General features: G+C 42.4%; 1 protein-coding gene across 2 annotated transcripts; it reads right to left on the reverse strand.

Moving 5' to 3' along the window:
- Positions 1-12,572: 12,572 nt before the first annotated feature.
- On the reverse strand, positions 12,573-16,183 carry LOC119295127 (transcription factor RSL3-like). 2 transcript variants are annotated; one of them, XM_037573464.1, is made up of 8 exons: positions 15,994-16,183; positions 15,443-15,895; positions 15,275-15,361; positions 13,980-14,531; positions 13,667-13,888; positions 13,506-13,571; positions 13,341-13,406; positions 12,573-13,241 (listed from the first exon to the last, which is right to left on the reverse strand). In XM_037573464.1, the coding sequence occupies exons 2-8, from the start codon at positions 15,443-15,445 to the stop codon at positions 13,152-13,154; spliced, it is 1,086 nt and encodes a 361-aa protein (XP_037429361.1). In that variant the 5' UTR covers positions 15,446-15,895; positions 15,994-16,183; the 3' UTR covers positions 12,573-13,151. The 2 variants fall into 2 exon arrangements, with proteins under 2 accessions (XP_037429361.1, XP_037429362.1); XM_037573465.1 differs by lacking the exons at positions 15,275-15,361; positions 15,443-15,895; positions 15,994-16,183 and adding an exon at positions 14,630-15,268.
- Between the last annotated feature and the right edge of the window lie 413 nt (positions 16,184-16,596).

The following is a 16,596-nucleotide window of genomic DNA, read 5'->3' on the forward strand; positions in this document are numbered from 1 at the left end:
GGCTACACCAACACCGGCGGCGGCAGCGGCAGCAACTACAACAACAGGGTCGGGGGTGGTGGCTTCAACAACAACAACGGCCGCCGCCCGCCTTCTTCCCTCTGCAAGAAGCCGGGCCATGAAGTCTTGGACTGCTGGCATCGCTATGATGAAAACTTTGTCCCTAATGTTAAACATGTTGCTGCGGCCATGCGTGAACAAGGAGGAGAAGGGGTGTGGTACGTGGACACTGGTGCCACGGATCATGTCACAAGCGAGCTAGAGCAACTTGCTCTTCATGAACAGTGCCATGGCGGCGATCAAATTCACACCGCAAGCGGTGGAGGTATGGATATCCAGCACATTGGTCAAGCTTTTATTCATTCCCTACCCTTAAACGTGATCTAGTGTTAAAAGATGTGCTTCATGTCCCTCAAGCCAACAAAAGTCTTGCATCCATGTCTCGTTTAGCTCATGACAATAACGTCTTCTTTGAAACTCACCCTCGTTACTTTTTTTATAAAGGATCGGGCAACGAGGGAACTCCTCCATCATGGTAGATGCATTGGAGGTCTCTACCCCATCACATCCGGAGCACTTAGTCGCAAGCATCGTCAAGTCTACTCCGTCATCAAGCCCTCTTTGGCAAGGTGGCATCAAAGATTAGGACATCCATCTTCGATCATTGTAAACAAGTAGTCAATAAAGGCAATCTCTCATTGTCACATAGTCCCATTAGTGAGTCTATTTGTGAAGCTTGTCAATGTGCCAAGAGTCACCAATTCCCTTATCCCAAGTCAAATAGTGTTTCTCATGCTCCTTTAGAACTTATTTTCAGTGATGTATGAGGTCATGCAAGAGATTCCTTTGGCAGAAAAAAATATTATGTTAGTTTCATTGATGACTTCAACGAGTTTACATGGATTTATTTGCTCAAGTACAAATCTGAAGTTTTCTCCGTGTTTCAAGAGTTTCAAAAACTTGTTGAATGACACTTTGATAGAAAAATCTTAACAGTTCAAAGTGACTGGGGAGGGGAGTATGAAAAACTCAACTCTTTTTTCCGTAGCATAGGCATTGAACATCATGTGTCTTGTCCTCATGCTCACCAACAAAACGGCTCTGCTGAGCGGAAACACCGCCACATTGTTGAGGTTGGCCTATCTCTTCTTGCTCATGCGTCTATGCCTCTCAAGTATTGGGATGAAGCATTCATTACTGCCACCTATCTTATAAATCGTCTCCCTAGTAAAGTTATTGGTAATATCACTCCTTTGGAACGGTTATATCATCAAAAACCCGACTACAATTCTCTCAAAATATTTGGGTGCGCTTGCTATCCCAATTTACGTCCATACAATGCCATAAATTTGAGCTTCGATCCACTCAATGTGTCTTTATTGCCTATAGCAATCTTCATAAAGGATACAAATGTCTAGAAGTTGCAACTGGACGGATTTATATTTCTCGAGATGTTGTTTTTGATGAAACTCTTTTTCCGTTTGCCAAACTTCATCCAAACTCCGGAGCTCTTCTTCATGCTGAGATAGCACTTCTTCCAGATCGCGGGGGTGAATTAAGTAAACTGACTATGTGCAAAATTCCGTTGAAAATAATGATTCTGATAATGTTTGTGCCAGCTTGGGGCGTCATTTTATGTGTACAGAAGAGGACAAAGGCGTAGAAAACGGAGCTGATTTACCTGGCAGCGGCGGCGCGCGATCCGGCGCTAATACGCGCGTTAGGCCTGCCTCTGGCGTCACGCAATCCGATGCGGATCGGCATGCAACCAATCAGGTGCACACCAGCGCGGGCTCGTCTCCTCCTGATGCGGCTGTGGCCGACAGCCTCTACCTAGTGAACCCCGCCAGTCCACGCGCCAGCCCACGCGCGGGAGAAACCGCGTCCCCACGCGGTGTGCAGCGCGCTGCGGACCCGCGGACCGAGCCAGCTGCCGACAGCGGGGTGCCTGCGGGACCTGCGGGACCAGGATCGCCCTCGGATCGCGCGCTGGACTCCTGTGCAAATTCTGCGCGTGAATCTCTCTCGGATCCGGAGCCTGGATCTTCTGCGCCTACAGCTTCAGTAGCTCATCAACCTCCTCGGCGGCACACTCGGTCACAGTCCGGTATTGTCAAAGCCAAAGAATACACTGATGGTACAGTCAGGTATGACAAAGTTAAACGTCCTTTTCTCAGTAGTATTGGTGAACCTGCACATTTGCATGATGCTCTTGCACATAAAGATTGGAAAGAAGCTATGGATCATGAATATGATGCACTCATAAAAAATAAAACATGGCATCTAGTACCACCAAGGCAGGGTCACAATGTCATTAATTGTAAATGGGTATACAAAATAAAGAGAAAATCTGATGGAAGCATAGACAGATACAAGGCTAGACTACTTGCCAAAGGTTTCAAACAGAGGATTGGTATTGACTATGAAGATACTTTTAGTCCTGTTGTTAAGTCATCTACTATTCGACTTGTACTATCTATTGTTGTTTCCAGAGGGTGGAGTTTACGACAGCTAGATGTTCAGAACGCGTTTCTTCATGGTGTTCTTGAGGAAGAAGTGTTCATGCGGCAACCACCAGGATATGAGGACCAAAGTGCACCACACTATGTTTGTAAGTTGGATAAAGCTTTGTATGGTTTGAAACAAGCCCCGAGAGCTTGGTACTCAAGATTGAATATGCAACTACAACATCTTGGGTTTACACCATCTAAAGCAGATACTTCTTTGTTCTTTTATCATAGAGATAATATCACCATATTTGTTCCTGTCTACGTTGATGATATAATTGTGGCTAGTTCAAGTGCACATGCTACTACTTGTTTGCTTAAAGATCTGAAGTTGGAGTTTGCTCTCAAGGATTTAGGTGATCTTCATTATTTTCTTGGCATAGAAGTTAATCAGATAAAGGATGGTATACTTCTTACACAGGAAAAATACACCACTGACATACTCAGGAGAGTGGGATTGGAAAATTGTAAACCTGTGAGTACACCAATTTCAACTTCAAAAAAACTTACAATTGAAAGTGGAGAGGCACTTGGACGAGAAGATGCAACAAAATACTGAAGTGTTGTTGGTGCTTTACAATTTTTGACTCTTACCCGTCCTGATATTTCTTACTCTGTGAATAAGGTATGTCAATATTTGCATGCACCTAGAACAACTCACTGGACTGTAGTAAAAAGGATTTTGAGGTACCTTAAATATTCAGAAGGTCTTGGACTTCAAATTACCAAGTCTTTGTCTATGCTTGTTACTGCATGTTGTGATGCAGACTGGGCAGGGTGTGCTGATGACAGAAGGTCCACAAGTGGCTTTGCTGTCTTTCTGGAAACAAATCTTGTGTCTTTGAGTGCAAGAAAGCAAGCAACAGTCTCTAGGTCAAGTACAGAAGCAGAATACAAGGCCTTAGCAAATACTACAACTGAACTAATGTGGATACAGACATTACTCTATGAGCTTGGAATTAAAGCTCCACAGGCTGCAAGGTTATGGTGTGACAATATTGGTGCAACCTATCTCTCAGCCAATCCAGTCTTTCATGCACGCACTAAACACATTGAAATTGATTTTCATTTTGTCAGAGAAAGAGTCTCGAAAGCTACTGGACATTCGATTTATACCTACTGGAGATCAACTTGCTGATGGCTTTACAAAACCTCTCACCATGAGAAGGTTGGATGAGTTCAAGTACAATGTCAACCTTAGCAAAGTTTCAAAAGGTTCAGATTGAGGGGGAGTGTTGGAATAGCTAGTTTGAGATAGAGTTGTATAGGGATAGATGTCTTGTTTAAACCTTGTATCCCTCTCTATCTCCTCTTTTGTTATCCTCCTGTAAACGATCGTTCTCTCTAGCGATCTCTCTCGATCTCATCTTGTAAGCCACGGCATTAATTCTATAAATACAAGTGCGGCCCGAGCAAAGGGTTTAACGCTTCCCAATTATTTCCACATCTTAATCTAGATATTACTTTTAATACTAAAATGGAGACAACTCATACTTCTTCTCTCACAAAACACAAATGACAAGTATTTTGGTAGTATGACGTCGTATCGAAGTCAATCAGGCGCTACAGAACAGGCGACGCGATATATCAACCGGAGCATGGACTGATCTGCACCTCATGCATGCATATACACACACAGTACATAATATTGGGCACTGTAATGAACAGGGTGCACATTTCCCTTATTTTGCGAGGGAACAGGGCGCACATTTCGTGGGGACAAAATACGGAGCAGTGGCAAATACCTTTGCTGCTCCTCAAGGGAGGAACCGGGCCGGTGCGATGCAATGTCGGCCGGTGGCCACACCACGAGCAAGCGCCATGTATAGGTATAGCCAGCTGCATGCAGCACGCATGAGGAATTCAGTCAGGATCGCCAAAGGACCACCGGCTGTGATCCCTGTGATCTCTCTCGTAGCCGGGTACTAGTACGTGCTACCCTACCTAGGGTTTGGATATGTGACCACTCCGCTCCACGCCGGCCCGATCAAAACAAAAAGACAGATCTGGGTACTAGTCGCGCCCGCCCGAAAAACATATCCATCCATCTTTGTTGCTTTGCTTGGACAAGCTAGCGGAAACGTGGAGGGACATACAAGAAGAAGAAAGACAGAGTGCGATGAGCCGATGAGATCGCCAACAGTGGTCATATCTCTGCCTACCGACTTCTCCTTGAGCGGTTCAAAAATTTGCAGAAGAATTTTGAAATAATCCTCCTGTTTGCGGCCATGGTTGGTCGCGGGAGTTCAGACTTGGGAGGGATCGAGATCTCGGCCCTCAAGATGTGCTTTTGCATTGCATGCAATGCAATGCATTCAGGCGCAATAACTTCAGTCTCAGGAAGCTTTACGTACTCTGCCGCTAGGCAAGCAAAGCAGGCACCGATGGAGATGAATCATCGGGCGGGCAGGCGGGCAGGGCTCTCTTCCATCCTTTCACCCGGGGAGGAAATCTTGCCGAGCCGAGACGTGCGAGCGGTCACGTCGATGCACTGTGGACTGTGGCTGACCACGAACCGCATTCATGGCCGCAGGACAGAGGCTCGCTCGCAAGCTGTCTCCCATCGACATCCACCTCCACCTCCCCTGTTTTGTTTTGCCTGTGTTCTTCCTCCACGTACGAGCAAGGACATTGATAGCTAGGCTACAAGAGATACAAATATACATGGGTCACCAATCAAGTGGTTAGTCGTAGCTTGCAAGCAATGCAATGCACGCCATGCCGTAGAGAGAGAGAGAGAGAGAGAGGGGGTTGAATGAATGATGCATCAAATCAAGTTAGTTTTTGCTAGGAGGTGCAGCTTTGAATTTCCGATGGAGACCATCCGCCTCCTTGTTTCCAACATCCAAGGCACATGCTAAGCTAGTGCCCTCACTCTACGCTGCTGGTCACCCTCTAGTGCTGCAGCGAGATAAGTGTACTTGTTTTCAGAGGGACTTTGAATGCCCCACCAAAGTCTTGCACAGTGGGTCAAGCTGCTCATAATCTGGACATGGTTGGGCCACGGTTTAATGATCAGAATCAATTGTTTAAATTGATTTTGCAAGACCATGACGATGAAGATTTGCCATACACATAGTGCTGTTGCATAATACCACTGGATTTGCCACCGTAGGCTCTGTCCCATAATGTAGAACATTTTTTGACACTAGTGGAGTGTTAAAAAAGTCATACGTTATGGGACGGAGGGAGTATTTACCAATCTATATTAATCGAATTAACCGAACGCGCAGGCCTACCAACCGGGATGCAATTTATAGGAAAATATTTGACGCACCGGTGACTGTGGTGCACTGAACTCCCATAGCACATTTTTAATTTCAGATAAAAACTGAAAAAATCGATTAGCACATTCACACAACATCAATGTATGTTGTCCAAGAATTTCAAGTCCAAATTTGAAACATAGCTAGAAAACAAAAATGACAAATTCAACATTGAATAGTACATGAATATTTGGTCCATTATCGCAATGATGTCAAATTTGTTATTTTTGTATCTTCAAGCAATGTTATGAAAATTTGTGATGCATTGATGTTGTGTCGTTGCTAGTTATTTTTTAGTTTTTTGCAAACATTTTAAAATAATAAGTTTCGGTTATGAAGACGATGATGTTAGATATATTGCTTAAATATATGTGAGGTGAAGGTTATCATATCATGGCTCTAGAAATCGAGATGCACCTCCGAAAGACTGAGCCGGCATATCATGATTTACGAAGTCATCGTAGACACCTCGTCATTGACGGAAAGATACTATAGTCCGTCTATCCATCCAACCACATGTTGGTTCGCGACAACAACGATGGCTAGGCTGGTTTGGATTGCACATTTTGCTTACGTCGTTGCTGGTTGCTGAATAATTTGCTCAAGTCAAGGACACGCCCGTACGCTTGGGTGACCGAAGACCGCACGCACCACGCAGCAGAGGCAGCCAGCCCCTCCGCCTGCCGGCAGATTTTGCGTCGTCAGGCATGCGTGCTGCCTGAAAATGCCGATGCGATCATAGTGGTTCGGATGAGGTTGGGTTCCCAACGTTTGACCTGAATTCAGCAACGAGGACTCTCTCACGTCTCGTCCTGATTCAAGCTCTCCGGGAAACTCTCGATGGACACACACAACGCAAGCATTAATTACTCCCTCCGTTTCATAATATGAGAGCATTTTTTATATTAGTACTCAACTGATGTACTTCCTCCGTAAAGTACAGTAATGTCTAAACGTTCTTATATTGGATTCTAGCGCAGAAAACTTTGCCAAAAAAAAGAGGTCCAGAACCGTGCAATGATATCAGGCAACACACGTGCGTAGCAGTTTGCACTTATCGTGCATGGATTCCCGCCGTTCATCGCAAGAACTAGATCGGCAACGCGCTTTGGCGCGAGGGTGCCGGTCCCAACGATCTAGCCAAACAAATAATACTCAATTTAGTAGGAAGCCAGATTTAGCGTATGTATTCAAACATGATAACCAAAAGAAAAGAACATTCAAGACATCATCAATGGATACAGAACGATAGTAACAACAGATCTCCATAGCGACCAGAACGATAGTAAACACATTTAAAGGATGTAAATGTTCATACATGATAAAATAAAGGATGCAATATTTGTACAAGGTAGATATTGAGAACAAAAGGATGGATAGACATGCCAAAGAGGCCGTGTTCACAAAAAAAAAGGCAGATCACACGGTAGTTTACATGGTACATCACAAGAGCTGGTGGGATCATGTATCATCGGGTACTTGCCAGAGTTAGAATAGGTGGTCGGTGACGTCCATCGATGATCAAAGCCATGGACTTGTGTGAAGAAAGCAATTGGTGCAAACACCTCAAGCTCTTGCTCCAGATAAGCCAAATGATTAGTTAGGTATATAATATATTTGGAAACAGTATGTGCCAGGCCTGAATAAGAATAACACGATAAATAAAAAATCAACAGTGGCACAAGCTAATCTGTGAGTCGGTTATATTTAGATGTTTAATAGATTTATTAGGTGAGTATTCGTACTAAATAAAAATCAATGCCACAACTAAATCATTCAATAGATCTGGAGTATGCTCTCTGAAGAGGGTGTTCTAATGGGCCATGAGACTTTCACAACAATAGAACTGCAACTACTACTGAAAACCGAGAGTATTTTTATACACGGCCCAAAGAATAGTAAGATTTACTCACAAGAACCCTAGATCGACACTACAAAAGTACATAATTTATAAGTGACTGACAGCTCACGTTTACCTTGTTCATTGATGGCAGTGTGGAGTGAATTTTCCCTGTTCCTGTCGCCGGCATAGCGTAGAAGAGCTCCCTCAGTGCGCTCTTGGTCCAGTACAACTGAGACAATAAGTTCAGAAAGGCAGTTCTATAGACCAAGATTAGGAATACATTCCACAGGTCAAAATACCATTTATAATACACATTAGGAAAGAAGGACCATACATAATGATAACAAGGCCTTTATACAAAGACCAACGATAACCAGGTAGCAGTATACATAGGTAAGTGTGCAATGCCCCATTGCTCCTCATGGCAAACAAACACAGAAAGCTTACTGGCATGACTCGTTAACAATAAAATAATCGAGAATTCTCCTTGAACTTTTCACGAAGAACTAATAGCATCGCCAAACCATCGTTTATCCCCTAATATATACTGGACAAATCCTAAACACAAGCCAATTGTTATAACCAATGAATAGGAAATGTTGGATACTACTGAGTTGTTATTGTTGGTTAGTATGAGCAGGTTGAGCATAGCCATCATTTTTAAAAGCCTGGAGAATTAGACATCACCGGTAACCAAAACCAATAGAATATTACACTTTATACAGAGTAACTGAAAGATAAATGAGCTTCTCCAAACGCATTTTGCTACACAAGCATCTTAAAAGTTTTGATTTAGCTACTGACATGGCACCGGGCTAGTTATGTAGGAGAGATACACGATGGCCAGGAGAGAATTTGGAGAAGCACAGAACAAAAACTGCAACACAAGTTCTGTCTAATGAGTACAGACAGATGCGAGCCACTGAAACATGATGGTGACATCTCACCTTTATAACAACACTATCCTCATATAGTCCCCATCCAGAAGCAGAGCATGTTGAAATACAGCAAACTTAGTAAGGGAAGGATGACAGACATAGATAGGTACCCATGAATTGAACCAAAAGTTGCAAAAGCCATCCGGTTGGTCATTTTTTAAACCATGTCAACCCAGATGTACACTCCGTAGGAGTGATTTAACTACTTACCACAACAGTTTCATGTTAGAACAGCCATCCAAAACATATTATGCAGAGTATATTGACAGAAGCAAAATATACTGACAATTAGAGGCATGGCCTCTTACAGAAATGTAGGAAAAGGCTGCGTATAATAGACCCAAAGCGGTCGGACCCTTCTCCGGATCCCGCGCAAGCGTGAGCTACATGCACCCGGTTGCCCCCCTTTTTTTTAATCAGAGGCATGGACATAAAAAAATATACCGATAGAAGCAAAATATACCGATGGCTATATTTGTCATGCAAGGCTTCTGAGATTGTGATATGCCTATTAAAAGGAAACATCAGGGCACAAAAAGAAAAACCAGCCTGATTTACCACTAACAATACAAGATTGCACCTGCAGTCTGTAGAAATAGAGCATTCGCGCCTCAGAAGATCTTCACATAAATCCAGGTGATCCTTCAGCTCGGCAACTGGAACAGAAGCACACTTCGAACCAAGCTTGTTGCAAACAGAGTCTGGCTATATATCTATAAGAATAGTCGAATACAACATCAGTAGCTTGAACAAATACCGTTTAAGCAGTGCATCAGTATGTTATCAGTCCATAAACACACAGGAAAATTTAGTCTAGTCATATAATCCAAAGATTCAGATTTTCTTTACTCTCATTATCTTCATGCTTTTGTAACCCATACCAACAAACTGAAAGAAAACCAAAGCCTACAAGAAAAAATGAAATAGAAAAAGGCAGCAGTGTAGGGATGCACTACAAGAACAAATTACAGATTCGATTCAAACAATGGGTACAGTCCAAAATGTTATATATGTATTTTGTTATATATATCTTTCGAGTATAAAGGAAAAAAAGAATACCGACACGGGTAAGAAGAATAAACAACAAACATCCTGTGGTGATGAAGAAATAACTACAGATCGGGAGCGCGCCTTGGTATATGAGCATCCAATAACTAAATATGGAGCTCGGGAACGACCCTCGACATCTCAATATTAAATTCTAGCGCAGAGAATGTCTGCCAAAAAAAGAGAGGTGACTGTGGTGACTGTGGTGCACTGAACTCCCATAGCACATTTTTAATTTCAGAGAAAAAACTGAAAAAAAAAATCGATTAGCACATTCACACAACATCAATGTACGTTGTCCAAGAATTTCAAGTCCAAATTTGAAACATAGCTAGAAACCAAAAATGACAAATTCACCATTGAATAGTACATGAAATAAGTTGGTCTTTAGATTTGGTCCATTATTGCAATGATGTCAAATTTGTCATTTTTGTATCTCAAGCAATGCTATGCAAATTTGTGATGCATTGATGTTGTGTCGTTGCTAGTTTTTTTTAGATTTTTGCAAACATTTTAAAATAATAAGTTTTGGTTATGAAGACGGTGATGTTAGATATATTGCTTAAATATATGTGGGTGAAGGTTATCATACCATGGCTCTAGGAATCGAGATGCCTGACAAGACAACGATGGCTAGGCTGGTTTGGATTGCACATTTTGCTTTTACGTCGTTGCTGGTTGCTGAACAGTTTGCTCAAGTCAAGGACACGCCCGTACGCTTGGGTGACCGAAGACCGCATGCACCACGCAGCAGAGGCAGCCAGCCCCTCCGCCTGCCGGCAGATTTTACGTCGTCAGGCATGTGCTGACTGAACATGCCGATGCGATCATAGTGGTTCGGATGAGGTTGGGTTCCCAACGTTTGACCTGAATTCAGCAACGAGGACTCTCTCGCGTCTCGTCCTGATTCAAGCTCTCCGGGAAACTCTCGATGGACACACACAACGCAAGCACTGCCAAATTAACCCTAAAAAAAAGTACTCCACTGATGTACTCCCTCAATAAAGTACAGTAATGTCTAAATGCTTTTATATTTTTTTACAGAGAGATTAGTGACGAATATTGAATTCTAGCGCAGAGAATGTCTGCCAAAAAAAGAGAGGTCCAGAAGTGTGCAATGATATCAGGCAACACACGTACGTACGTAGCAGTTTGCACTGATCGTGCATGGATTCCCGCCCGTTCATCACAAGAATGGGTCTCAAAGATGTCAGGAAAGAAACAGAGTCGACAATGCTACGACCGATGGATCATGGATGTGACCAGTTCAAAAGGACGCACGGTGACGTTTGAACAATTATTGAAACCCAGTGTGCTATCGAGTAAGCAATACTGCGTACGTTAATCATAATCACATTATTCTGGCAGAAATCAAATTGTCTGTTTGGGCTTATTGCCTTGTGCCATGTCGTCATGCTTGGAGCTACGGACTCAAACCCTCCGGGGATCCATCACCACCGCTTCTCTATGAAATACCGCTAGCTGCAGCACCGGAAGAACATCGTGAGAGCTATTCCTTGCTTAATGCGAGCTCTAAGATAGGCTCGTCTCTGGCGCGGGTCGTGTGTCGGCCCAGTACTGTAGCATTGGTTTTCTCCGTTTCCAATTTTGCATTGGTTTTCTTATTTCTTTTTTTCTTTGCTTTTTCCTTCTCTACGGTTTCTGTCTTGGTTTTCTTTGTTTTTTGTGTGTATTTTCTCTGTCTTTTTAAACACATCTCTACCTTTTTCAAAAAATCTTTGCATTGTGTAAACATTATTTTTAAAATATCACGAACAATATTTTGAAATGCATGAACTATTTTGAAAATATCATGAATATATTTTAATGCGACCAATATTTCTTAAAAGTTGCACAACCATTTTTGCAACACCGCATGAACTAGATGGAAACCTTCTCTTCAAAAAAGAGGGATGTGGACTATAATGGGCGATGGCCTAGTCCTCAAAAAAAAGAGAAATGCTATCAACTTTTGCGTCCACTCCATCCCAAAGAACACACCTATACCAAGCAAAGCCTCGTGGGGACCATAATGGGCAGTGGCCCGGTCTTCCCATGCAGAAACATACTCCCTCCGTTCCTAAATACTCCCTCCGTAAACTAATATAAGAGCGTTTAGAACACTAAAGTAGTGATCTAAACGCTCTTATATTAGTTTACAGAGGGAGTATTTGTCTTTTTAGAGATTTCAAATGTACTACCACATACGGATGTATATAGACATATTTTAGAGTGTAGATTCGCCCATTTTGCTCCGTATGTAGTCACTTGTTGAACTCTCTAGAGAGACAAATATTTAGGAACGGAGGGAGTAGTTATTTGGCCCATGAATTCTTTGGAGCCCTTTTGTTTGTAGGAATATATACTCCATGTTTGTAAAGTTTCATGATGAAATATGTTTTGACGTGCTAAAAATCATGAATTTCATGAATTTTTTTATGTAGCTCACATCAAAACATATTTCATCAGGAAAATTTAGAGACATCAAGTATACATCCTTTGATCCTTATGTAAATGTGTGATTTTTTAAACTTAAAAAGCTGGTTTTTGATTTTTGCAAATCCAAAATCTCAGATTCGGGGCTCTATATTGCAGGTGGCACTCAGAACTAGGTATCCAAAAATCACCACAGTGGAATGTTTGTTAACTCGGGTGTAACTCTTTTCTGAATCGGATGTATATAGTGTGTTTGTTCAGTCTGTATGTAGTTTATATTGAAATATCTTTGTTATATTTGTGAACAGATCGAGTACAAGAAAGCATCATGGGCTGTAATGCCTATGGAAACAGGGTAAAAGGGACCGGAAAATTTAACCGATTAAAGAAACATGAACCAACAGGTGTACCAAATAATGCCGGGCCAATGATTCGATGACACCAGCAATACAACAGTATACAAGTATTCCACTAACATCCAACGATGAAAAGAATATGAGGAAGGCACCACGCTTTGTCACGACAACAGCAAGAATTGAGGTTTCAACACAAACTGTATAGCAGAAAATGATGTGATCACAGTAATCATTACAAAACATGTTATATGACAACTGCCACATCATGCCACGATCTTGCATTATTAGCTGTCTGACAACCGCCAAGTTCCAGCTAACCACATTATATTACCCTATAAATACTGTATTTCAGTGAAGACACAAATTTGCTACTAGAGCAAACCTGAAAAAAGAAGAAGAAAAACGACACAGCCTTCTCATGCGAAGTCGCATCTGAAGTAAGGAGAAAAAGAACAGGTTGCCCTTCCTTGTCTTCACAAGTTGCAGAGCCTCTTCCAAGTTCCAACATTCAGTATCTGTCTTCTTCACGTATTTTTCGGGCCAAACAATGCCACTCCTTTTAGTAACCGGAGCTACAAAAAACGCTTGTGGAGAACATTGTATTCGGCCTTATTTACGCCTGAGAGAGATACAACTGCCAGGAATAGCTTATTGATCAGAAACCGCTTGCGCGTTAGTAACAAACACTTTTGAGCCAATTAACCCAAATTGCGTTTTTAAGTATATAGTTGCTGCTTTTTAGACTGTTAGAAGTGCTATCAGTGCTGAGAGAGGTTCAAGTCGATTCCAATGTTCATCCCGTTGTACGCAATTGGCGCATACATCCACATTTCATCGGAGCTGAGGAGCTGCACATGGTAGTAAATAAACCATTAAGTAACTCTGAAGTCTTAACACATGCATTCGAAATGGATGAAGTTCTGAACAGAACTGTGGAAAAGTCTCACCTTGATTTGAAGCTGCAAGAACTTCACATACTCCACTGCCTCTTCAAGCATAGTGCTGATATCTACCTGCAAGATAGCACAAGTGTTGATCTTTGAGTTGTTGCCCTTCATTTTACAGTAATTTCCCCCAAAAAACTATGAAGGACATGTTGCTGAGATGCTTACTTTGGTTCCATTCGGAACAAGGTTCTGTAGTACCTTCAGCCTCTCATTGATCTTTTCTCTTCTTTTCTGTATCCAACCAACAAGAGCATGAGTAACTGTTAATTTTAATTAACAGTAAAACATTCCTCAGCAGAAAACTGAGAGGATGATGTGTAGCATACCCTTGCATAGAGGCTCTGGGGATCGGTTGTCTGGCGGCCAGCCTGAGCCTTGCCCTTCGGCTTAGAGGCAACAGGAGGCTCTTGAAAAGCATTAGAGTCAATTTCAGACGTGCAGCAGCTCAAGCTTTGCTTGCTTGTGTCAGCAGTGGTGCCATCGTCGCCTTCACATTGCATGGCCTTCTTTGTCCGCTTCGAGTCCGCCTTCCTTGAGTATTTCCGACCCTGCATTTCAAAAAGATTCAAGCAGTAAGCATTCGCACCGGGCAACTAAAACGACCCTTGTACAAAAAAGAACAAAGCATTGAACACTCACACTTGTTTGGTCAGCTATTTTCCCTTGATCCTGGTGCTTTCTCTTGTTGGACGTGTCAATGGAGTCAAGCAAGTTCATGCTCGAGTCTCCAAGATTGTCGCAGCTTGAATCGCCATTCCCATATGAAGGGTTGAAGATGGCATCCATAAACTGAGCCGCACCTTGCTCATGAACCATGTTCAGGTCAAGTGCGGCGGTGCAGGAGCCGATCCCATTTGAGTCGCCCAAATAAAAGCCCCCATAATCCGACGGCACATCAAGGATGAGACTACCAACACTGTTGCTACTAGCGGAACTGTATGCATTAGAGCTACCGTTACAGTGGGCATAGTATGCATGTGTGGCCTGAACAGACCAAGGTAGCTCCTGGTGTTCTTCCTCGCCGTTGGAGGGGAAGGTGCCAAGCAGCTGCTCCATCATCTCCGACTCCTCAGCCTGCGACGTCAGGCCAAGCGAGTCCCAGCCCGCTTCAGCAATCACTCCTCCAGACTCCATCCTGATATAAGTGTAGGGTGTGAGAGAGGACTTGGCTGTTTGATACACTTGTGCTTCCTGAAGCAAAAATGCAGGTTAGGACAGGTGCATTTATACTGATGAGAATGCTGAAGGAAAACAGAGCAGCTGCAGGATTAAGAAATGCAGGATCATGCCTAGAGAAATGGACACCCACGGCTGGGTATGACCTGTGCTGACAACGACCCTTCCAAGTATGGCCTGGGGATGGGCAAATAATGAGTTTAGAAAACTTCAACTGCTAGTTGGTACACAACAAGATAGTGAATTATCCAAGATCACACATCTTCAGAAGTCAAGCCAATCAGAGCTCGAGTGGCAAGTGTCTCAAGGCCGGTTTCAATGATTGCAGAGAATTCTCCCGCAGCATCGATGCACCAACAGGACAAGGAAAAAAAACATGCCTCTGAGGCTCAAATCAAAGCCAGGACAAACATGGGCTTATCTTAGCAATTAATACAGGATCAGGCATTATGATTGTGGAGAATGTTGTTGGAATGGAATAATCCACTCCCAATAAACTAGAGAGCTGCAAGGAGAGGCTTGCACGACCATGATGGAGGGAATCTGGACATTCTTAAATGCTTAAAAGGGATTGGACAATGCCTCCAGTCCTCCGTGTATCCCGATTGCTTGCCATCTTATACTCAAAATGTACAGCTTTCCATCACCTATTTCAACAGCATCTGCCCGCAACCTTCGTGTCTGTTTCATGCTTATGATACTACATCATCAAATTGAAACAAAGCCACTGATACACAAAAATTGCACCAATCATTTACCTTCCGTGAAGGTGTGTATAGAAGAAAGAAGCTCCGAGCACCCAAACAGTGCAATATAGATCTATACAAACTGAGGACTGAGAAAACCTGTACATAGTTATAACTATCATCAGTATAATATGACATTTGTCTGGTGGTCAACCAAGTGACAGTTTCAGCCAAGATTACCATATCACAGATTCACATGTGGGCACTTCCAATCTTCTTTTCAGATTATGGCATATCTTCAAAATCAGAGAGCATGTGAACCAAATGACTCTGCACAACATCGGTCTTCAATGACCCGACAAATCTGAGTCATTGGGTGATCTGATGCCGATATCCTCATCAATTGGAACTGATTTCCGTATATTCAGGGAATTAGGGGCTGCACATGACTCGAATCTACCGGTCGTGCAAGGAATGAGCTGTACTTTTGCACTGCCCCTTCGCCACCAAAAAAGGACCTATTCTTCTTGCCTCTTTGTTCCACACAGAGGATCAAGGAGGGAATAAACAATGATATCTAAGATGCTGGCAAAGGGAAATGAATTGGAAGGAGCAAGATAATGTGCTTTGTTTATAGACCTGTTTGTTGTTGCCCTTTTAGCTGCATGAAAGAATCAGGAACTTCCAAACATTCTGCAGCCAAATTGCAGAATGATTTGTGAAATACCTACATAGTAATCTTCTGTCTCTGATAGGCATAGAAATGAAGAATATGGGGCCTTAGAACATACCAAAAATACAAAGGAACTTTCCGACTTGTAGAAGGTCCAATTGCATCGTGAGGAAGCGAAATTACAAAATTGTTTCCTTTGAACCCATTCAAATCTGAAGGGACAAACATAAAATTCTCCTTAGCCCACATATCAAGCATAGGACTACCACTAATAAAATATGTATGGAGAAATAACATTGTTGTCGTCTTATTAATATTAAATAACACTAATAAAGCTACTTATGTATTGAGCTTCAGTAAGAATACTGCTCATCTGCACAAACATTACTATCCCCTTCTTGGTTCTACTCCCTCCGTTCGGAATTACTTGTCGCAGAAATTGATGTATCTAGACGTATTTTAGTTCTAGATACATCCATTTTCGCGACAAGTAATTCCGAACGGAGGGAGTACATATCAAGGACGAATTTCATGTTTTTTTTTGCCATGTTAACTTGGATAATTTTATGTGCACTATAATAATGGAATTTTTTTTGGAACACCGTATCATGGAAATTTATGGATGGCAGCTTCACTTGGCACGAAATCCTGATTCTTTGCTCAAATGTTTACACAATATATTTTTCATTGTGACTTTCAGTTTATACTTGTACAATGGTGT

The sequence above is a fragment of the Triticum dicoccoides genome, chromosome 4B (assembly GCF_002162155.2).
Source record: "Triticum dicoccoides isolate Atlit2015 ecotype Zavitan chromosome 4B, WEW_v2.0, whole genome shotgun sequence".
In the NCBI taxonomy this organism is placed as follows: Eukaryota; Viridiplantae; Streptophyta; class Magnoliopsida; order Poales; family Poaceae; genus Triticum; species Triticum dicoccoides.